At 43.3% G+C, this 22,959-nt stretch overlaps 1 protein-coding gene across 5 annotated transcripts in view; it reads left to right on the top strand.

Annotated features, from left to right (window-relative positions):
* The first annotated feature begins 15,615 nt into the window (after nucleotides 1-15,615).
* Nucleotides 15,616-22,959, top strand: part of NIPAL2 (NIPA like domain containing 2) — a 75,209-nt gene continuing 67,865 nt past the window's right edge. For 2 of the 5 annotated variants that reach the window (XM_073893006.1, XM_073893005.1), the window contains exon 1: nucleotides 15,616-16,100. Coding sequence is in view for 1 of the 5 variants with exons in the window: in XM_025870898.2 (XP_025726683.1) it covers nucleotides 16,639-16,746 (108 nt within the window). In the remaining 4 variants the exon portion in view is untranslated. Of the gene's footprint in view, nucleotides 16,101-16,364; nucleotides 16,747-20,893; nucleotides 21,064-22,959 lie in introns of those variants that run through there. The other 3 variants (XM_073893002.1, XM_073893001.1, XM_025870898.2) reach the window with 3 other exon arrangements.

Below are 22,959 nucleotides of genomic sequence, written 5' to 3'. Positions count from 1 at the left end.
AAAAGCCATGCTTATTCAGATGTTGGTATTTGGCAGACATTGTCTCTAAAATGAACAAAGTGAGACTATCACTTCAAGGAAAACAACTGAAAGCATTTATTGCCAAAAATAAAATTCCAACTTTATAGCAAAAATGAAAATTTTAGAAAACTTGACAGTATACCAACACTTAAAGAATTTTAGGATGAAATCAGTGGTGATATTGATAAAAGTGAGTGTTTGATACTGTGTAATGAAATGTTTGGAACATTCGGAGGATCTACATAACTCAGTGAACCAATAGTTTCCAAAGGATCAATGCATGATGCAAGTACAAGACAGACCATTGGATTTTAAAGTGATGGGGTGCAAAAAGTCACTGACACGGTTTTCGGATCCACCAACCTTGAAGAAACTAACCTTTAAGACACTATCACTTGCTGAGTTCTGGTGTCAAATCAAAAGGGAAGATCCAATTATCTAAAAGGGTTCTTAACATATTTCTCCCTCTTCCAGTTACATAGTTGTGTGAGGCCAAATTTTCTTCACCTCCTTCAACCAAAACGATGTATCACTTCAGATTGGATGCAGAAGCAGATATGGAGCTACAGCTGTTTTCCATGAAGCTAGACATTAAAGAGATTTCTAAAAAAATGCAAAACAATACCACTCTTCTCACCTCTTCTCCTTAAAAGTCTCTTATCTATGTTATTATGCAACGGGCTTCTTAGTTTCAGTGAAAAAAATAAATTTAAATTTTTTTCCCAGCTTTAATTTCTAAATACAATAAACACTGGTAAATGTAACACACATAAACAAAGCTCTCTGGGGTCCTCAGTGATTTTTAAAAGTAGAAAGGACCCTCAGACCAAAATGTTTGAAAACCACTATCCTGGACCTTATTTTATTCCTCTTTCAAAAACCACCAAATCCAAACGTATGAATGTATATTTGAGCTTCTGAATCAATAATCAGTTATACTGCTTAAGACCAGCTAGCTAACAGGCATGGACTGGGGGTATTCAAAGGCATGTCTATATTTAAAAAATGAATTTCCTAACCGAAGAATATTTAATGTACCTGTCATATAGTAGCTAAGGTTCACATAGGGCTTCCAATAAAACCCTTAATGTTCTCTCTCCTGCTGATCTTGATTTTAAAGTGTTTGCTTTTAATTACTATATTATCAAGCTGGGTATCATGTAAAAACATAACCTTTATTCATTAGTAGAAGCCACAATTCTAATCTGGCACTTTGAATTCTTCACCTTACCTGAGCTGTGTATCAAACATGATGCCAAATGCCTGTCACCGTGCTCCGAACATCAAGAGTTTTCTTGATGAAATGCCTGTTCGATAACCCATGCCCCCAAATGTCTCCAGAACACTCCAGAACAGACGTTATCCTGCAATGAAGGTTTGTATGAAATCAACATGACTTAATTACACTCATCATACTGAAAATCAAATTCTATGCCAATGATACATGGCACTTGGAGCTTATTTTACAAACATTAACTAATTAATCTGCAAAACATCCCCGAGAGGCAAGGCATAATGATATATGAGCTGACAATCTAATTATGTCTAATTATTCATAAGATTTCTCCTTTCCAAGTGTTTTCTATTGCCAGTTCAGAGAAACAGGACTGCTACGTGCTTAAATCAGATGTGGAAATCAGCTATCACTTATCCCATCCAGAATTCTCTTGCTACAGAGTGCCCGCATTTCCTTTTAGAACAGATCATCCTGCACCATTTTCCACTGGAACAGTTCATAGGAACCCCAGAGCCCCCAAACGTTCATCTAGTGCTGAACTGACAGTTCTAGATCTTAAATGGCATTCTTTGCTCCTTTCTTTCCCCCAGGCAATTTTGGTCATTATCCCAATTGCTCTGACAAGTTTTGCTCTACTGTCCTTTCGGGCCAATCATCCATGCACTTTCTTTCCTCCAAATTTTGTCAGCAGAAGGCCAACGCTGCCTTCCCTGGGCGATCATTTCTGTCACCTCCTTGACTCGAACACTCTGCAGTTTCCTCAAGCTTTCTGCATTCCCTCATTTCTCTTGAAATTAGGCAACTTTGTTCCATCTGATAATTCCATTTCAGCTTCTAAATTTTCTCTTTAACAGCAAGTTGGGCCTTGAAAGTCAATGCCATATGTTTAAAAACATTGCTAGAAGACATATTTGTGAAGTGGGATGTTACCATTTGTGGGGGGAGGGAGGTATTATACCATTCTGAAAATGCATAGATTATCTCAGGAATGGGAAATAACAATTCTCATGAGGGCCATATTAGGGTTCTCCAAAGAAACAGAACCAACAGGGTGTGTGTGTGTGTGTGTGTGTGTGCATGCGCGCGCGTGCGCGCGCATGTACGCAGAGGAAAAGAGAGATAGACTTATTTAAGGAATTGGCTCACATGATTGTGGAGAGCAGTAAATCCAAAATCTGCAGGGTAGGCGGGCAAGAAATTCCAGCAAGAGCCGAGATTGCAGTCTTGAGTCCGGAGGCAGAATTTCCCTTTCTTGGGGGAAATTTCAATCTTTGCTCTCAAGGCCTTCAGCCGTTCGGATGAGGCCCATCCACATTATGGAGGATACTCTCCTCAAAGTCTACTGATGTAAATGTTAACTGCAACTAAAAAATACCTTCACAGCCACATCTAGACTAGTGTTTGACCAAACAGCTGGGCACCATAACCTAGCCAAGTTGACACATAAAATAGGCCTCACAATGTTTCAGAAAGCGTTTCAGACAACTGTATTTTTCATCTTTGTGACTTTATGAGCTAACAAAATACCTCCTATACGAGGTGTTCACTATTCAGTGGCCAAGTAAATAAATGTGTGTTCGACTTGTGTTTCCAATAAAACTATAAACTTGAGGGATGATATTTATCTTGCATTTCCTATAACTATGGAAATCATTTGGCCCAAATTTTCCAGGGTAGTACTGATTTCAAATCTCTGTCCCCATTGTCACACCTGTGTCCTCATTTTTAATTGTGGAAAACATGGTCACGATCCCTCTAACAAGCAGTTTCATGCAGAACGCAGTCCTTAAGTCTCACTAAATACTGACTGATTAAAATGGAATTTCCAGTCAGCAGACATTTTGCTTAAAATATGACAAAATACAACTGGGGGAAATTATCATTTCTCTTCTCATTTATTCATGAGACACAAAGTGCAGTCTAGTTCTTGTGTTTTAAATTTTCCATGTCCAGTACAGGGTGTGGTTATAATGAATTGCCGAGCCAATATGAAGTAAGATACTTGGTAATCAAGGGCAAGTTTAAACAGTGTTGAACATTTTTTTAGGGTGAGTGAACATGCAGGTAATGTATCCAGGAAAGAGCTTGTGTAGAAAGGGAGGGACGCAATTAGACAAATAAAAATCCCTGTTTATGTATTCTCTGTGCTGGTAATATGACCTTACAATTTCAGGAGGAAGGTTGATGATTTTTTTTTAAAGATATAAGAAGACAGTAGAATCAAAAAAATAAATAAAACATTTTTTCCAATAAAAATTGCTTGGGGCATTTCTGGACTGCTGGAATTATTTTCCTACTTTATAATCTGATGTGATTTTTAAAACTGCTGGTTTGTTCCAAAATGATATCTCAAAGGAGTACAAGTTATACCACTTGGAGTTTGGATAGCCCTGGTGAAAATTTAAAGCTATTATAGAAAAATGAGTGATGAATTATCTTCAAGGAAGCCAGAAATTGCTTGAACCAAAAGCCTTCAGATATTCAGTCAAAAAATTAGTGAGATTTAGTGATGGCTTGGGTACAGGGGTGAAGATATAAAAGGGGATGAAAGATATTTTAGCTGTGGTAGGAGACTGGAACTATGCTGATCTCATTATGAGAGACAGAGAAATTAGGGTAGAGAACCAGTTTGGAATATTTAGCAGAGGAGTGAAGGTGATGAGTGATTTGGAGCATGCTGAATTTAAGTGGAACATGGACATACCCTGTAAACAGCAAGCAAATCAGAACAAGAGCCGAGTTCCCAGGATCTTTACAAAAGAATTTAAATAAAGCCCTATTAACCGTGGTTAATCCCTTGCCTCCCCGACATCTACCCAAACTACAAGTGTACTCTTCCTGGACTGCAGCTGGATGGGGTGATTTGCGGGCCCCCTATTTTGAACCTTCTGGGACATGTGATTGTTCTCTCCTTACCTAGAATGTTCTCTTTCTTTCTCCAGCTCCACACCCAATAACCCCATACTCCAATTTTAACTCAAACTTCAGATTTTACTTTAGATGTTGCTTCCCTGATTGCCCCCTTACACACACACACACACACACACACACACACACATTACTGTGTTAGCTTCGTTGCCCTCCTATGAGCTTCCAGGGTACTTTGTATTTATTCTCCCCATTATGCTATAAGACCCTGCTTATTCGCCCTCCCATCCAACTCAAGTTTAACATTCCCAAGGGCAGGCACTGCATTTTTCCTGCTCATTCCTATATTCCTAACTCCATTACACGTTGTAGGCACTCACTAAATTAAATGAACAAAGGAACTACCGGAGAGGGTTAGGTATAAGGCAGATCACAGTGTCTTAAGGCTCTCCGAAGGCACGACTGACAAAAGAGGATGATAGCTGATGGTTGATGATAGTTGATATTTCAAATAACAAGCTTGGAAGTGCTTTGAACAATTAATTCCCTGTTGTAGATGTATATCTCCTGGAAGGGGTGTTGAGGTTATGGTGTCGTATTCTGATGTGGTGTTTCCAGTGAGACAGGGAAGGTCAGAGCACACCCATGTGGGTAGGGCTGTATCTTCTAAGAAGCCTGAAGCCTTTCTCTAGAGCACCCTCTTGGAAAATCAGTGGGTGCTCAGACAGTGGAATTAAGGGGGTGGGCTTGAGGGTGTGTGGGAGAGGCTTGATGGTGCATTTTTGATCTGGAGCCATGCCTTCCAATATAGGGCCACTAGACACATGAGGTTATTGAGCACTTGAAATATACTGTCTGAATCGAGATACGCAGCAAGTGTAAAATCCATACCAGGTTTCACACTTAAGACAAAAAATATTAAATAATTTTGATTTTGATTTTGATTGTGTATTGAAATGATAATACTTTGGATATAGTGGGTTAAATAAAGTACGTTATTAAAATGAACTTCACTTATTTTTTTTTACCTTTTTTTAACAAGGCTACTAAGACTTTTAAAATTCTGTATGTGGCTTACATTATATTTCTTTTGCACAGCACTGGTCTAGAGTGAAGAGGAGGTCTCGACATCTCCGAATGTCCTCCTGGGTGAAGTTGTGAAGACAGCGATGGACTAGGCCTGAAGGCCTGAAAACTAAGCCAGGTCTTGTAAAAGCAGAATGACTTATGAGCATCCCTTGCTTGTTTCCACTATCGGTAAAGGCTTTCTTTCTGGTGCCTGAGTGTCCCAGGCAGCACGCTAGGTATTGAAGCTATAGGATAAGCCAGGTGGAGAGGGTCCTGCACTTGCGAAGCATGCTGTCCAGCTATATGATTCAGTCCCTCTCTCAGTCTGGAGATTTTCCTTCCACTACTGCCATCCTTGGAGGAAAGCTAGCAGGGGAAGGAAGAACAGCAGTTACTATTACTTTTGTTTGTTTGTGGTTGTGATTAAATTTGCCGGATGTTTACTCTGTCTTGTGCAGGCTCAGTGAATGCCTTGTCTTGCTTAATCTTCATTCATATGTCTACAAAGCAGGAACTATCCTGATTCCCTGTTAAGAGGAAGAAACTGAGGCTTGAGGAAGTAGAATCATTTGCCCAAAGTACACAGCTGGTTAGGGATAAAGCCCGGACTGAAACTCAGATCTGCCTTGATCCAGTGTCCCCCTGCCAACCACTGTGTAACACTATACTTCACCTCCTTACGGCCCCACAGGTGACGGCCACAGTGCGCCTCCAGCTTGTGGATGCTTACTATGTGTAGGCACCGTCCTAAGGACCCAATACTTACAGATTTAATCCTCACAGTTACCCTAAGGAGTGTGGTTCTTCTTCTTATTATTCTCATTTTATAAATGAGGAAACTGAGTCCCAGGAAAGTAAATTAACTGGTTCAAGATCATACAGTTACTAAATTGTGGCATTATTTGAATCTTGGTTCTCCTACATATAAAGTTTCCTAAATATTCCATCTCTCTAAAATGCCCATAAAAGATATTTTTTAATAATGTGTCCGGTAGGGGCACCTGGGTGGCTCAGTCGATTGAGCCTCTGACTCGTGATTTCGGCTCAGGTCATGCTCTCAGGGCCCTGGGATTGAGCCCTACAGCGGGCTCCGCACTCAGCAGGGAGTCTGCTGGAGATTCTCTCTCCCTCTTCTTGTGTTCCTTCCCCCACCTCCCACCCCCGCTCATGCTCTCTCTCTCTCTCTCTCTCTCTCTCTCTCTCGCAAATGAATAAATACATCTTTTAAAAAACGTGTCTGGTAAGTAAAATCCAACCCTCTTTGATTAGAGACCATTATCTCAAGACATTTTAGGGAGAGGAAACTTCTAGAGCTGCCCTTTCCTCCCCTAAGTAGCCAGGGGAGAAAAATACTATCTTATATAATTCGAGGAAGATACAATTCCTCCTAGACTCATCCTTCAGAGTTGAAACATTCAGCACAGTCATCTAGTCCAAACCTCTCATTTTACAGATGGGAAAATGGGGCTTAGGGAGGGAAAGGGACTTGCCTACGGCCTTGCAGCTGGTTCGTGGCAGAGCGGGACTGGAGCGCAGGTGGTTTCTCACAGGGTTTCACTCTCCGTGACCTACACAGCCTCCCCAGGACCCAGGAGGGTCTGGAGAAATTGGGGGGAGGAAGGTGAGCTGCCCTACTGGCTGACGACAGCAAAGCTTACACCATCTCATCACACACACAGTTTCTATGTTGTCCCCAACGCAAACCAAACACAACACTGAGCAGGGCCCTAGGAGAGAACCACCAGACCAGTCCCTGATTGCTCTGTAATCTGTAGCTCACCGGGGCTATGGACCCAGACAAACAGGACAAACCATATAAAAACAGCATTCACTGAGCACATGAAAACAGGTAGAGGCTTTTTCTTTCTTTACTTTTTTTGTTTGTTTGTTTGTTCGTTTCCTTTAATCCAGGATTTTTCGAGGGAATGTATGTTACTCAGTAGAGCAGCAGGGATACCTGACCGGCTAGACAGGTTTAGGAAGTTGTGCTGGGGAGGAGATGCCTCTCAGAGATGCGGATGACTCTCCGTGCTGATCCTGGAAAATTTCACACACGGTGAAAAAATTTTAATTAGCAACCTGGCCCTAAAGCTGTTCCTGGCTACTCTCCGAGCATCAAGCTGTTCAATGGCTCAGGAAGGAGCCCACCGAGCCGAGCCCCGCTGTCTCTACACACTCACACTTTCCACTGTCATCCAGGGGGTTCTCCCTCGTTCTTGACAGTCTCTCTCGTTTTGGATGCACCCTTCCCTCAGGCCCTGCCCAAGGGTCACAGACGCCCTGAAGCTTTTCCAGACCACGCTCAGCCTGCTTATCACTCCCTTTTTGTGGCATCTTAAGATGAATGTCCTCCTGCACTTAGCCCTTAGTTAACTCGTTCATAGTTGGTTTACATTTATTTATCTCTTTATGCTTATGTTCTGTCTCCTAAACTGTATATAAGCCACTCAAAGCAAGGGACAGTTTCTCATGTGAATTCTGAATTCTTCCTGGTACAGAGCCATGAGAGCAGAAGGCACTCAGTAAACCCTGGATGCTGCTGATGACAGCATGATGATGATGATGCGGGAGAAGGAGAAGGAGATGGGGAGAAAGATAGAAAGTAAATCCTATTCAAGTAAAGTGGTCATAGAAAACCTACAGGACAAATAGGATTACTACAAAAACTAAACTCCAAGCCAAAGAAAAATGGTACAAATAATCAAATTTATGTCCGTGAAACTTCTGCTGGCCACATTTGTCACACCTGGTTCCCTAGGGCATTTCATTGGTATTCAATGCAATACAGGACTGTCTTTTTATTTCCCTCTTTGAGGTTCTCATTGTGATGGTTAATTTTATATGTCAGCCTGACTGGGCCACAAGGCACACAGACATTGGGTCAAACACTCTTCTGGATGTTTCTGAGAGGGTGTTTCTGCATGAGATTTGCATTCGCATCAGTAGACCGAGTAACGCAGATTGCTCTTCCTAATGTGGGGAGGTCTCCTCCAGTCAGTTGAAGACCTGAATAAAATAAAAGATTGAGTAAGAGGGAGCTACTTCTGCCTGCCCAATGAGCTGGAACACCAGTCTTTTTCTGCCTTCAACCTTGAACTGAAAAGCTGACTTTCTTGGGTCTCAAGCCTTCTGACGTTGGAACTAGAACTGACACCATCAGGTCTCCTGCATCCCCAGCTTGCTGGCTGTAGATCTTGGGACTTCTCAGTTTCCATCATCACATGAGCTCTGTATCTGTATCTACATCTATGTCTACACCCCCTATTGATTGTTTCTCTCTGGAGGACCTTGACTAATTCACCCACATAGCAGGACTTCTTGAGCAGCAGAGGTCCCAACTCCACCCCAGACCAGAGTGAACATTAGATGAGTGCTTTAGCTTCTCTGAGCTGAATTTTTTGGGTTTTGCTTTTTAAAAAGACAAATTTTTAAAATGCTTTTATGAAACACAAATACCTCACCTACTTCACAGAATTTCTGTGAGGATCAAGTGAAATAACAGATGTAAGCACAGAAGATATGAACTGGAAGAAAAGGGTAATACCAGGATATGGGTAACTGTGTCTTGACCTTGGATTTGTGGCCTTTTGTCTAACCCTGTAATTCTCACATCAGGACATTTTCGTTTAGCGATTACATCTAATATCTATTGTGTTGTTGCCTAAAATTAAATATTTTATTTCTAAAATTAAGGTTCTTATTTAACTTCCCTCAATGCCTTCTCCAATTCGGGACAAGCCTCATCAGTGACAAACTTATTATGTGGTAAGATTTAAGAGGCAATTTTGCATGACCCACCTCCGCCTGCCCGATTCTTACTCCTCTGACAGAAATATTCCTTTGGGTTGAGATGTCATGTTACCAGGAGAGTCCACTTAGAAAGCAAATAACCACGGAAGAAGTTAATATCTTGGCATGGATCCATTCCCAGATGCCTCCTTGAGGGTGGAGAGCAAAGGAATGAGACAGGAGACAGTACAATTTAAGAGGAGGCAGAAGGAATGATGTTGGGGTACTGTCTGGGGAGGACCAGCCTGGGTGGGACACAGCCTTGGGAAGTCGTACATAGTCAGATGTCAGTAAAGGCAGGCGGGATTGGGTGGAGCGTGTCCCCCTTAGCGGGGACAGGGAAGAGGACAGGGCCTAAGGAAAGGGGCCTGAAAGAAGTCAAGACAGGGTCAGAGTCCCAAAAGGGGGTGGGCACTAGATTAACATTTTGCCAATTGGATGCTTGTGCGGGACGGCTGGCTCTGTTACTGTTTCTCCAGGTCTGAGACCAGCTACTCTTATCAGCTCTCTCCTCCCTTGGCCTTTCCCACCTCCCTCGTGATCTCTCACTAAACCCTGCTGTTTTAATTTCCATGTCACTTGGATCCTGCCTTCACATCTGGCTCCCAAAAATACAATTCTGCTGCTACAGGCCCTGAGGGTCACACCAAGACTGTGCTCCACCTTTCACCCTGATTCCACCCTTGAGGGCTGTATCTCCCACTTCAAGAATCATCTCCCTCTAGTGTGGATGATCCCAACACTCCCTTTCCCTGGAGGCTTCCCGTGGCTTCATAGTGCTGCACTGATTAATGAAACTCCTGACCCCCAACTCGCGGACTCCTAACCTGCTCCTTATCTAAGGTCCTTCTTGGGAATAGCTAACGCTCCTATAGTGAATTAGGGTTTATTGAAATATGATCATCAACTATCATCTGGCTGGTGCACCCAACACTCAACTGAACCTGCTCAAAGATCACTGATGACTTTTATTGGTCATTATTGCCAAAGCACATGAACACCTTTCATTTATTGTCTCCGTGTCCTCGTGGCCATCTGTGGTCCTCGCTTTTGCCTATGTCCCTGGCACGACTCCCCATGGCTTCTCCACAGCACTGGCTACTGCTTTGGTCTGCTCAGCCCACCTCTCCTCACCTTGGTAACTGCCCCCACCTCTCAAAGAGAGTGAGCGCAGGATCCAAATCTCTCTGCTCTCAGTAATTGGTCCTGAGATGGGTTACATGTCCCCAGATCAGGTCAGTATTCCACCAGGACTTTCTAAATGACACTGATTAAGGGTATGCCCAACCAATATTTATTTTCTTGTCCCTGAGTCCACAGGCCAGATGTGGCAAGGGTTGGCTCCAGGTGGGCTCCACAGGTGTCTTCATTCTCTCTGGACCACTGGCTACTTAAGGCTTCCTCTTCTCAGGATAGAGCAAAGGAATACAGTGCGAGCAGAAATATGGGATACCTCTTAAGGTCTTGGCCCAGAACTGTCACATTGTCACTGTCCACATTTCCAAAGCAAGCCATGTGGCCAAACCTAGCATCCCTGAGATGCTGCCTCTGGTGGGAGGAATTGCGATCATTTGGCAATTGGCTGGTGGGGGGAAGGAATGAGGAGTTGGGGGTGAATAATACATATATCCCTGCATTGGGAGGGGGCATGAATACCTGGGAACAATAACCAATCTGTCACACTCTCTTTACTTTTCTGAACCCAGGCTCTAAGGACAGACCCCAGGAGTTGCTGTGGCCATGTCCCCACCATGTGAAGCTGCCCTGAGGATGAAGCCCATACCCAGAAATCAGGTTCCTGGATCTAGTGGTCTGGCTCCATCCCTGCCTTCCCAGGTCTTAGTTATGAATTGTTGAATTTTCCTTTGGTTTGGGATCCTGTCGCTCACGTGCCAAGAGGCCTAGCAAATGTATTCTCTTACTCTCAAGCGGTCCTTGTTTTATTTATTTTGTAAATAAAGTTTTATTGGAACACAGCCACACACTAATTTACATACTGTCTGTGGCTGCTTCTGCACTATAACAGCAGAGTTGAATAGTTATGGTAGGAGACCATATGGTCCACAAAACCTATAATATTTACTATCTGGCCCTTTATAGAAAAAGTTTGCCTAGTCTGACTCCAAAAAATGGGGGCCATTGCTCTCCCTGGCCGGTCTCATGCACCTGCACACTGGTGGCTGCCAAATCTCCCCGGTCCCAGACTTCACCCCTGCATCTTAAGGTAATTGTGCACATCCTTGTGCTTGTGCCCCACAAGCTCTTCAAATTCAGTAAGTCTTCAGCTCAAACTGAACTGACCCTCTCCCCCTAAACTGAATCCTCTTTCCTAGTCCCCATGTCGGTAAGTGGTGCTGCCTTAGCACTCATCAGTGCAAACTGGAACACATCTTAGACTCTCTCTCCCCTGCTTCACATCTCCCCTCCACCCCTTCTCTCTCCCTCCCCTGCCCCATCCACGGGTTGTGCTGGTTTTGCTTGGAAACATTGCTGAAATCTCTGCACTCTCTAGCCCTTGCCACGCATCCTCACTTGAGCCGTTGTAGGCTCCTCACTTGACTCTCCCTCTCCGGTGTTTTCCACCGAAACCATCCCTGCCCTTCCAGCAGAGAATCTTTTAAAGCACTAACACTGTCCTGCTGTTCCCTTATGTAAACTTACTCAAAGGCTGCCATTAAGGGTCAAGTCCAGCCTTGATAACCCAGCATACAAATCCTCTATTTCCCGGCCCTACTGGTCCTGCTGTCCTTACTCGGGTAAATCTCATCCCAGCCATGACTAATGTGGACACATGCACACTATACTGTTTCTGGCCTCTGGCCTTGGTTTATGCTGTTCCTTCTGTCAGTCCTGCTCACTCCCACCTCCCTTCTGCAGTGGCTAACTCATCCTCGGGATTCGGAACACTCAGCACCCCCTGCTAGTTGGCCTTCGCAGGCTGCACTTGTCTTCCCAAGCTGAGCTGAGAACAGCTATTTTGCTGTCCCCTGGCTCTCATGCTAAAGTTAACTTGAGTCTACCTGTTTACCTGCCTGTCTGCCCATGTCTGTGTCAGCCCCTGGGCACAGAGCCCGTGTCCGGCACCAAGTGTTTGGTGAACTGAGCTGAACTATAAAGTGTTTCTCGCTCACATTGCCTGGTACTGAATGTTTACAACAGTCTTTGAAACAAAATATTATTATTTCCAACTTCATGAATTGGGAAACTGAATCTCAAAGAATTTGCCCAAAGCCACGCAGCTGATAAGGAGCAGAAGACTGAACTTAAATCCAGGTCTACCAACCTTGAACTTTTGGAAAGTTTGACCACAAAACCTTGCATTTTTATTCTTAATTAATCTTTTGTGTTAGTTATAAAATATTACACTTATAAAAATTATGTCACATGAGACATCATTGTGTATCTTTCATAATAATAATAAAATAAATGCCCATGTAGCCCATCACTCAGTTTAGGAAGTAAAACATTGCCAATACCTTTGAACCACTATCCAAATTTTGTGTTTATCATCCCCTTGCTTTTCTTTAGATTTTCCTACATATGGATGTATAGTGTGTTGTCTGATTTTGCATGCTTTTGAATCACACGGTATTATAATCTGTGGACTTGCTTTTTTAACTCAATATCATGTCTGTGGGATTCATCCATGTCAATGTGGATACGGGATAGCTGTGGCATAGGCAATTTCATTGCTGTCTAGTAGTTTATTGTATAAGAGTATCAAAGTTCACTTGCCCACTGTTTCTTCTGTTGATGGACGCTTGAGGTGTCGCCATTTTTTTGTTTTTGTTTTGCTTTTACAAAGAGTGCTGTTATCCTTGTACATCTCTCCTGCTATCCATGTTTCTCTGGGCCATATACCTAAGAGTGAAATTCACAGAAGCACCTTTATCTTTACCAAATCATGTCAAATTATTTCCAATGTTAATAGCATCAGCAGTGAAAAGGAGTTTCTGTTACTCCAGATCCTTACCAAAATTTGTATGTGCTGTGATCTGAATGTTTGTGTCCCCCCAGAATTCATGTGTTGAAACCCAAACCTGCCCAAAGGTTGATGATATTAGTAGGTGAGGCCTTGGAAAGTGGAGCCTTTAAGATTAGTGCCTTATAAAAGAGGCTCCAGAGAGATCTCTAGCCCGTAGGTGCTGGCTGTGAACGAGGAAGAGGGCCTTCCTGAATGTGACCATGCTGGTGCCTTGATCTTGGACTTCCCAGCCTCAAAACTGGGAGCAATGAATTTCTGTTGTTTATAAGCTATCCAGTCATTAGTATTTTGCTATAGCAGCCCAAATGAACTGAAACAATACAAAAATTAAATTTTTTTTTTTTTTTTGCCAACCAGGTAAGTATAAATTGATTCTCATTTGGCTTTTTAATTTGCATTTTTCTGATTAGTGGTGAGACAGAAGCATTTCATATGTTTATCAGCCATTTATACTTTATCTTATGAAATATGCCTGTTTATGTTTTTGCCCTTTTGTTCTGCTGGGTTATCTGGCATTCTCTTATTGACCTATTGGAGTTACTTACATATTCTGGATGTGAAACTTTGTCGGTTATATGTCATGACAAATAGTGTTCTCACTTTGTGACTTATCTTTTTATATTTTATGGTCTATTGATATATGAAGTTTCTTAATTTTATTGCAATTGTGTGTTATCAATCTTATCCTCTGTGGTTTGTATTTTTGTGTGTATTTGTTTGTTTAAAGAATTCTCCCCTCTCCCACAGTCATAAGTAGTAAATGATAGCAGTTAAAGAGTACTTTCTATGTTTCAGTACTCATCAGCTCCATTTTACAGATGGATGCAAAGCACAGAGAAATTAAGCAACTTGATCAAAATCACACAGCCAATCTGCAGTGGAGTCAGGATTTAGCTTCAAATGATGTGGCACCAGAACAGAATTCCTTGAATTAACTGAGGAACAGACCTCCACCATTTCAGTGCTCAAAACAGGCAGTTGATCAAAGGCTTTTGGTGTCCTATAAAGTGAACAGGATATCCCCGAAAGAAAATCCGCAAGAGGTAGAGGCCGTCATAAAGCCCTGAACAGCCTCCAGCAACTCCTACACTGCTGGGACCAAAATAGCTCACACAGCATTCCTGCCGCCTCCTTGTAAACTGAGTGGAAAGGAACATTGGTCACGAATTCTTTGTTCCAACCACCCCCACGCACTAGGACAACCACAGCAACGGCAGCGGCATCTTGGACTCTGGAGAACAGCATGTCACGGGCTACACATCATACTTCTTCTGTACCAAGTGCTGTCTTCCTCCAAAATTAGACGTTTTTTAAACAAATGCAAAGAAACAGAAAATGATCTTTTTAATTAAAAAGATAAAATGGGAGTGTTTTGAGTGTAGCAGCGTAGGGGGGCCAGATCATAAAGTATCTCATATGCCAAGCTTAAAAAGTGTGAACTTTATTGTGTCAATGGGGAGGTTTGGTAGCATTTGAAACAGGAAAGTGACACGATCCATTTATTATCTTGCTTGTTAGAGACAGCATGACTAGTTACAATCTGGCTGATAGAATATATACTGAGGAGTGGTTGTGCCAGGCTCTGCTGATGGTACCCTCCCACCCCATCCTGGCTTCTTCCTTGCTGATAGAGCTCTACTCCCACACTGAAGGCTGGAAATGCCTGAGAGTCACTTTCCCAGCTTCCTTTTGCACGTAGAGCATTGATGGGCATGTGACCCAGTCCTGGCTAATGGGACCTGAAAGGGAGTCTGCTGGAGGAGTCTGAAAAAAGTTTTCCTCTAATCAAAAGATGCATAAGAAGAAACGCCTCTTGGGTGCCAGGGTGGCTCAGTCTGTTAAACATCTATCTGCCTTTCGACTCAGGTCATGATCCCAGGGTCCTGGGATTGAGCCCCGCATGGGGCTCCCTGTTCAGCAGAGAGCCTGCTTCTCCCTCTCCCTCTGGGGCTCCCCCTGCTTGTGCTCTCTCTCTCTCTCTCTCTTTCTGTCAAATAAATAAATAAAATCTTTTTGAAAAAAAGAAGCTATGCCTCGTTTTTGTTTTTTGATTTTTTTTTTCCTAGATGTGGTCCTGTTTGCATGTAATGCCTGGAGCTGCCACTATGAAAAGGGAAAAGCCTAACATAACCGGGATGGTAGAGCAGAAAGATGGAAGTGATGACATCATTGAGCCATACAGAACAAAATTTCCTCCGGGGATAATAGATGCTTGTTGTCTAAGCCACTTTTACCAGGATATTCTGTTACTGGTACCCTAAAGCAGCTCAGCTGAAGGAAGCATTAATAAAGTCACCAACACAAGTTAATGTGATATTATAGAAGATATAAAAAATAGACACTTTTTCCTTCAGATATTTATTTGAAATAAATGAACCTCTTAAAATTGCATATAGTTAGCTACCGTAGTAACTGTTCATTGAGCATTTTGGGTGGTGCTCAAGCAAGAAACCACACAGCTTCCCAGATGACATGTCTTGTTATTTCTTTACCTAAAATGATATTTTTCTCATTTCCTTCTCATTTGCACACATCCCCTAATAAACACTGAAAACTTTCTCCCAGTTTTTCACTAGGCAGCAATTCTCTTTTCTTGAAGGTCTCTCTGTAATGAAGTCATGGCAGTCAAAATACATTACCTAAGAAGAATCTCAGCATTGTGTAAACAAAAGAATTGCAAGTGCCGGGGCTTCAGGCAACAATATAGAATCACAGGATTCTCAAGGTCAGTGGTGCCTTACAAGTCATTTGTGTAGGAACAGTAGAATTTGAATACAGACAAAACCAAAACATCTAGTTAGAGTTCTTTAAGACCATTAACAATGATCTCCCATTCTAAATTCTTAAATCCGGCAGTTGGCAACATTTCAGCAATTCCTTCTGGTTCCATCTTAAGTAAACCCCGTTTCTGAAGGAAACTTTGGGGTCCTCCAGCTACCACCAGGAGATTCCTTCCTTCATTGCGGGAATATTTACTAAGATCTATCAGTTGTTGATATTGAGATTTAATCGATCCAACCTTTATTCTCATGTTGCTTACAATATTTTCGGGAACTCGTGACTTTTCCATATGCAAACAACTTTGAAAGTTCAAGTGAGAAACACTGGAAGTGTGATAGCTGGAACTGCCAGGTACAGACGGGGTGAAGGGGGCTGCTCTGGGCTAGACGGAGGGGTTTCTCTCCCATTCACTTCAGTGCGTCCTGACCGAGCGCTCGCTGGGGCTGGAAGCGCCTTTGGAGACACCTCCTTCTCGCCCCAGCAGGTGCGGCCACCCGCGCGCACGGGGATCCGCCCTGGGCGGTCTGGCCAGTGAGGATGCCGAGCGCCCAGGCCCCGCGGCCCCGACGATGCGCCGCGAGCCGGGCGGCCCCGAGAGGCCGCAGACGGCGGGGGTCCCCGCGGGCACCTGGCGCCAGAGGACCGAGGCCGCGCCGGGCCAGGCGGGGCGTGCGGGCGGGAGCCGCACCTGCCCGCCGCGCGGGGGCGGGAGCCAGGTAGCCGCGATGCGCCAGCCATTCCGGGCGCCGAGCAGGAAGTGGCCTCGGCGCGGCCCGGGTGCGGCCTCGGCCGGGCGCGCCTCCTCCGCGGCGCCTGGAGGAGCGGCGGGGCCGGGAGGCAGCCGGAGGCCGAGCCCGAGCCCGAGCCCGAGCGCCGGGAGCGAGCCCCAATGGCCGCCGCCTCGGCTGCGGTGGACGAGCTGTCCCGGAACTTCACGTACTGGGCGCTGGGCGCCGGCAACGGCTCCCTGTCGGGCGCGTGGTACCGCAGGAACCAGGTAAGGGGCCAGCCGCCCCAGTCGCCCGGTGGGGACACGGGCGGGGCCGCGGCGACTCCTGCTCCTCGGCCGCGCGCCTGCCAGCCCTCAGACACCGGGAAGAGCTGACGTGATGTTTCCACACGTTCCCTGAACTACCCCTCCTGTGGGGCCCCCCTCCCCCGGCCTAACTCTCCGCCGCATCAGTCCCTGGGAGTGGGGCGCTTAGGTCTGCGGCTCCGACCTCTCCGGGGTCATTCCGGGGCCCCTTGGTCCCGAACATTCCCGCCTCTCCAGCCTGAATCCGCCTGCTCCCGGAAGGATTCTAGGAGTGTGGGGTGACTGCCCTCCACCCGTATTCAGTTCCCCTCCACCCCGATCATTTTACAGTGAAAAGTAAATGACACCCCATTCTCAGAAGCAGGGAACTCATTAAGGGCTTCCAAATGTCCCTCCCGCGCAGATGGTCTGCGCGCGCGTGTCCCCGCTGGCTCAGCACGGCGTTTCCATTTCCGTGCGAAGAACACCCATATTCTTGGGTTGCGATTGCATGACTCTCTCCTTCTGTCTCACCGGTCCTCTGGGGAAACATCGTCAGCCTAAACAATGCCAGTTTATGCTGGAAATATACTCTGAAGAAGATCAAAGGGGAGTGGAGCTGCCCATTTATTTTTGTCTTGATTTAAGATAGAAAAACAGCCCTGGCGAGCCCTTCCTCTGGGCGCATTTATATTCTTTCAAGTGGGAGCAAGAGATCTTGCTGGATCCCGGGCTTCCTCCTGGGTTCATAAGTGTGTTACTTTTTTCTTGTTCTTTAACAAATCCGTGGGCCTTCTTAGTTTGCAACAATATAATCAAAGTATTTGTTACTGTTGGGGTACATCGTGTTTTAACCAATAATCAAAGGTCTAGAATTCCTCTAAGGACACTAGAAAAGTGTTTTGAATGTTAATTTATAAAATATTGAAATTTTGTTTTCAGAAATTTAACACAAAATTATTTATATAAAGACAGGATAAGCATGTTCACCTTAATTCGTTTTCAACAAAGGAGAGGGTATTGCTTGAAGTCTGTCTCACCACAAAACGTACTAAAGTAGGAAAAATGAGGGGACTCAGAGCCTCTTGGTCACTGTTTTTTAACTCTTCCAGTTCTTCCTTCTCAGGAGTTACAAAGAAAAAAATTGCTTTTTATGGAAAGCTCTTTGAGTCTGTTAAATTATGCTTATGCTAGTAAATATTATAAACATGCTATAATGTGCTTCTGCTAGAGGCACTCCCAGTAAAGGTTTAAGAATGAACTTTTTTCTTTTGGTAAAGAAATTAGAGGGTTAGTAGTTGCGACCTACAATGGCATCATCCAAAACAGGAAAAAACATTGTTCTCATAGTTGAAACTCCTGTAGTCAGTTCTCGTTGATGTTTCCTGGAATTCAAGATTGTCTTGGCTCTCTAACAGCAAAACAGATTACCACGTGACATAAATGTGGGGACCTAACTTGATGTTTGCAAGGCCTAACTTGCCTTTGACAGTATATATTTGTACAGGTTTAAAAGGGTGTATCCAGGGTATGCTAATTGAAATTACTCAACTGACATCCAAACTATACCTAGTTTGAGGTAAGGTTGTATCAATTTTTCCCAATATTGTACAAATTTAGGCCATCTTATAAGACTTAGAAGAGTGTGAAAATTGATTTTTTGAAATTCATTCAGCAAATATTTTATTGAGTGCCTCTAGTGTGGGCCAGGCCAACAAAAATAAAATGGAGTCTAATTTTTTTTTCTTTTCTTTTTTGACACAGCCAAATGTAGATGACTGAAAATGGGCGTGGCTCCCGAAAAACAAAAGTGTGAGATCTCAGTTTAGGACTCTCACACTCAAAATTAGCCTTGGTTGCTGAGTACTCATGGTTTAATCAGTTTTATCACAACTGAACTATTTGATGACAGTAGCCTAGCTCTCTGCGTTTTTCCAAGTGATAATCATCAGACTGATAAAGTAACCTTATTCCTAGAGAAAGACCAACACTTTCACATAACAGATGAATATTTAACAGTGGTCTCTTAGAATCAGTGTTGTCCACGGCAAAGATGTGAGTGCTTCTAGAGGAGGAAATCCTAAAGCGGGTAGAAAGTAGTAGTTCAGTGGGGGAAATGTTTTGGGAAGCCAGAGAAGTGAGGTCTTTGCTCCTTTTTGTCACTCAAGAGCCTGCCTCTGAAAGTACAGATGCGGTGGATTTTGGTAAACGTGTTTTCTTCATGTTTGATCTACAAGTTTTCGGTATAAAAGGGTAATATTTCTGAGACAGTTATCGAGCCCCCTACTTTGTACAAAACATGTGAACCTATTCACCCTTCCCTCCAGGAGTGTTATTAGCTGCTAGGAGAAATGAGCTATACTCCAAAAAAAGGCAGTATGTTTTAAGTATCATGTGAGTGATATAAAGTCCTGTGGAAATTCAGAGCAAGGTGGCTTTGTGCAGGGGCCGTCAGGGATGTTTTGTGAAAAGGTGGTATTTCAGCTGGGCGCTTACAGATGGACAGAGTTTCACTGATGGGAGTGCACAGGTGGAAGGGATTCCAAGAGAGGAAAAGTCTGGGGACCAAGGACAGCCCATGGCTTGGGCAGGTGACCTTCTGACTATTTTTGTACCTGATGTAGAAATCGGTGGCCATTCTGGTTGCAGGGGAAGACAGAGACTGTAAGGTGCAAATATAATTTGGGGTCTTAAATAGAGTCATGGATTGCCTTGAAGGACTGGTTAAGAAGTTTGGACTTTATCTTGTAGGCAATGGGGAGCCCTCGAAGGTTGTTTTTTTGTTTGTTGTTGTTGTTGTTGTTTTAGCAAGGAATATGAGAATCAAAGCAAATTAAATAAAAGAAATTCTAAGTTAGCAGCGTTGATGCAGAGGCCTCAAATTGGCTAAATCCAGCCCACAGATGTGCCTTGTTTGACCTGCAAAGAGGCTTAAAAAAAATGTTTAATACATTGCCAGCATTTAAAAGCAAGTAGATTATATATGAAGTTTCAAGTTTCCGTGATCTCTTTAAATGTTCGAAGTTCTAGCAGCACTTGGCCTTTTCTCCCACGTGGTAACTGTGAGCAGAAGTTCACCGTTTAGGACAGCTGTGCTCCCCACCTAAGCCCCTCCCTTTACTCTCATCTCTTTTGCGTACTGGCCCCTGTAGGCACTTAATTAGCAACCAGTGTTAGAGGCTGTGGTCTAGTCTCTGCTGTGAACTAGAGTGTGCTTAGGCTTCAGTTTCGTCTCCAGGAAAATGAGGGTTGGAATAAAAGATCTCCAGTCTCCCTTTTGCTATCTGATGGATTAAATAGTGCCAAACCAGCAAGGTTGTGGAGGGAATCGACAGGAAAGGATGAACGTGGGAAGTATTGTGAAAGAGGGGTTTTGTCCCTGGCTCTTAAAGTTTAAGCATATTGCTAAGTATCTAAATTCACAAGGACATTGTCAAAAGGTTTATTCTGCATAGGGTGCGATGAAAATTCAGAATTTTTTATGTCCTTTATTTGAACTTTTGATTTTCAATGACTTGAATGTTTAAAGTCAACATATTTAAAGGAAAATTGATACAACTTGGCCAGGAAGAGGCAAAGCCAAGAGACTGACATTTGTTATGCATTTACTATGTGACACTTTATAGCTATTATCTCAATGGAGGCCCCAACAACAACCTCGTAAGGTACATATTAGCTTCACTGTTCCTGTAAGGAAACCTCTAAATAACTTGCTCCAAGATCTTACAGCAAGTAGGTTTAACTACACAGCTATCCTTATTCCTTGCCTGAAGGCCATTGCTTAGAAACTGTGGCTTGAAAAGAATGTGGTAGTGAGAGGCAACGTGAGGAGGGGAATGAATATGGCTTATTTCATTGCACTAAAGAAGAATTGCTTTGAGTTTTACATCACCCTTTTATTGATTTTTGCTTTGATACCATCTATTTCTTTTCTGCTGGTAGCTGCATCTGTCTGTCTCTTAAAAGAAAGAAAAGTGCCAAAATTTCCAAATAACCAAAGTGCTGGGTAGAGGTTGCTGGTCCTTTCCATTTCGTTCCCAAGAAAAAAATCCTTTTTTTGTTTTATTTATGCTTATTGATTTTTTTTTGCATCTCTTATATATCCAACATGGCATTTTCCCATTACCAGATTTTCTACAAGATGTATGTATGAGGCAGCAAGAGGAGGGAAGAAACAGATTACCTCAAGGCAACTATATCAAAGCTTTTGTAAAAGCAAAATAAATCATCATCATCACCATCATCATCATCATCATCATCCCATGGTTTTTGTTAGAGGAAAAAAGTCTTAATGCTCCTGTGAGTTTGGCAGACAAGATGTTTGCATTTCATTCTACCTGATCTCCTCCTTATGGCTTGATTTATACTAACTAGTTATAATACTTGTATTGATGCAATCAGCAAATTCAGGCTCACATTGCCATTTTACAGGTTGAAATGGCTCCATTTCTTCAAAAATCATTTTTACAAGAAAGAAAAGGGAGAGGATGGAGAAGTTGTAAATTAAGAGACCTAAAAAACCCATCTGGAAAAAAAAAAAAACAAAACCTTCAACTATAGTGTTGAAGGTTGTGTACTTGGGTGATGAAACTATAAGGAAAGGCGAGAAAATGATTACGATAAAGTCAGGCCAGTGGTTCCTTGTGGGAGGGGGGCTGGTGTGATGAGAGGGGGCAAAGGGAGGGCTTTGGGTGGGCGTCCCATTTCTTTTGGCATTAGTAATTTATTCATCTGTATCATTCTCTTTGCAGTTGTCTGTACCTCTTATATTCTATAATTTTTTTAAGTTTTAAAAATATTATTAGCATTGCAATAACTGTTCAACTTGCATGTTTTACCCAGGTGGATAATGGTATATACCATATTCATCTTGTGGGAAGTGGTATGCCATATTCACTTTGTTTGCTTAAACAAGCAATTGAGAATTACTTAAATAATTTCTTTTTAAAAATGATGATGACTGTTCAAGTTGGCATTTGAGAGCTTACCATGGAAAGGATGATGTTCCCCTAAGCTATCCTTTTTATTTTTGTATAGTGCAGTTTTAAAAGCTGAGTCCTTTTACCAGAGATATTGGCAAGTTTCTTAATTTCTCCAAATATTGGCTTTCTCTACTGAAATGGTAATGATAATAATACATACCTTGCAGGGTTGATGTAGGAATGGGATAAGGTGATATATGTCCGAAAGTTAGCGAAGTGCCAGACACATAGAAAGTACTCAAATAAATCCTAGCTATTATTACTAGTAGTATTACAGTCAACCTATTTCATAGGAAATGTCATAAAATAATATTTCTAATAATTCGTAATTATTGGACTTAGCTCATTGCAAATGGAAATAAGAGAAATCGTGTCAGATGTTTGATGTAACCTTTCCTTTTTTAATCTAAAACTGCTGATTTCTCTGTATCCAGTGCCTTCCTCACTCCCTTTGATGTTTGGCTCCCTATCACTCTGCAAACACATTCACATTCCAGAGCACTTCCTTATTGCAGTACTTTCCTCGTTGGAACACTTGTTAGTGCTAAGGGAAGGATTCCTCCTATGTCTTCTGCCACTTGCCAACTCCTGGGCTGGGGGGATGGATGTGCGGCACTGGGAACAGTGATAGAGGCGTTAGGCGGCAGTAGTGTGATCCTATTACCAGACACTGATTGTAGTTCAACCAGCAAGACAAGCCCTCCCAGCCTGGATGGCTCAGGCGCCGTTAATGTTGAGATTTCCATGGCATTTATGTTAGCTGTTTGTTTATTTGTTTTTTCCTAAAGGTCCAGTATTACTCTATTCAGTTTACACCTTTTTATAACTCATCTTCCACTGTGTTCCAGATAGACTTACATATTCCATAAAGTCAGAGCTCACCCCGCCCCAGTGCGTCCTGGTTCACCGGAATGTCCTGATTGCCTGGCGGCTGGCAGATAACACTCCACTTCCCCTCACATGGTTCTTAGCATGTGCCTTCTCTTGTCACTTGCCCCGACCTTGGTCATTCTTCGGATGGCCTCCTGCCATCTTTGACACACGTTGGAGGTGTGGACTGTCCGCTTTTGTAAATACAAGCTAACATACGCTTAGTCCCAAACGCCACACCTCACCAAAGATTGTGTTTGGCCTGGCCGGACTCCTTCAGGGACCCTGGCCTTGACAGGTCCTCCCAGGGTCTGCCTCCAAGGATTGTCCTGCTGCCTGCCTG

Source organism: Callorhinus ursinus, unplaced genomic scaffold (genome assembly GCF_003265705.2).
Source record: "Callorhinus ursinus isolate GAN/ISIS: 27379988/994484 unplaced genomic scaffold, GSC_fseal_2.0 scaffold5, whole genome shotgun sequence".
NCBI lineage: Eukaryota > Metazoa > Chordata > Mammalia > Carnivora > Otariidae > Callorhinus > Callorhinus ursinus.
The sequence above is the reverse complement of the archived record's forward strand: the minus strand, read 5'-3'. Positions and strand labels throughout refer to the sequence as shown.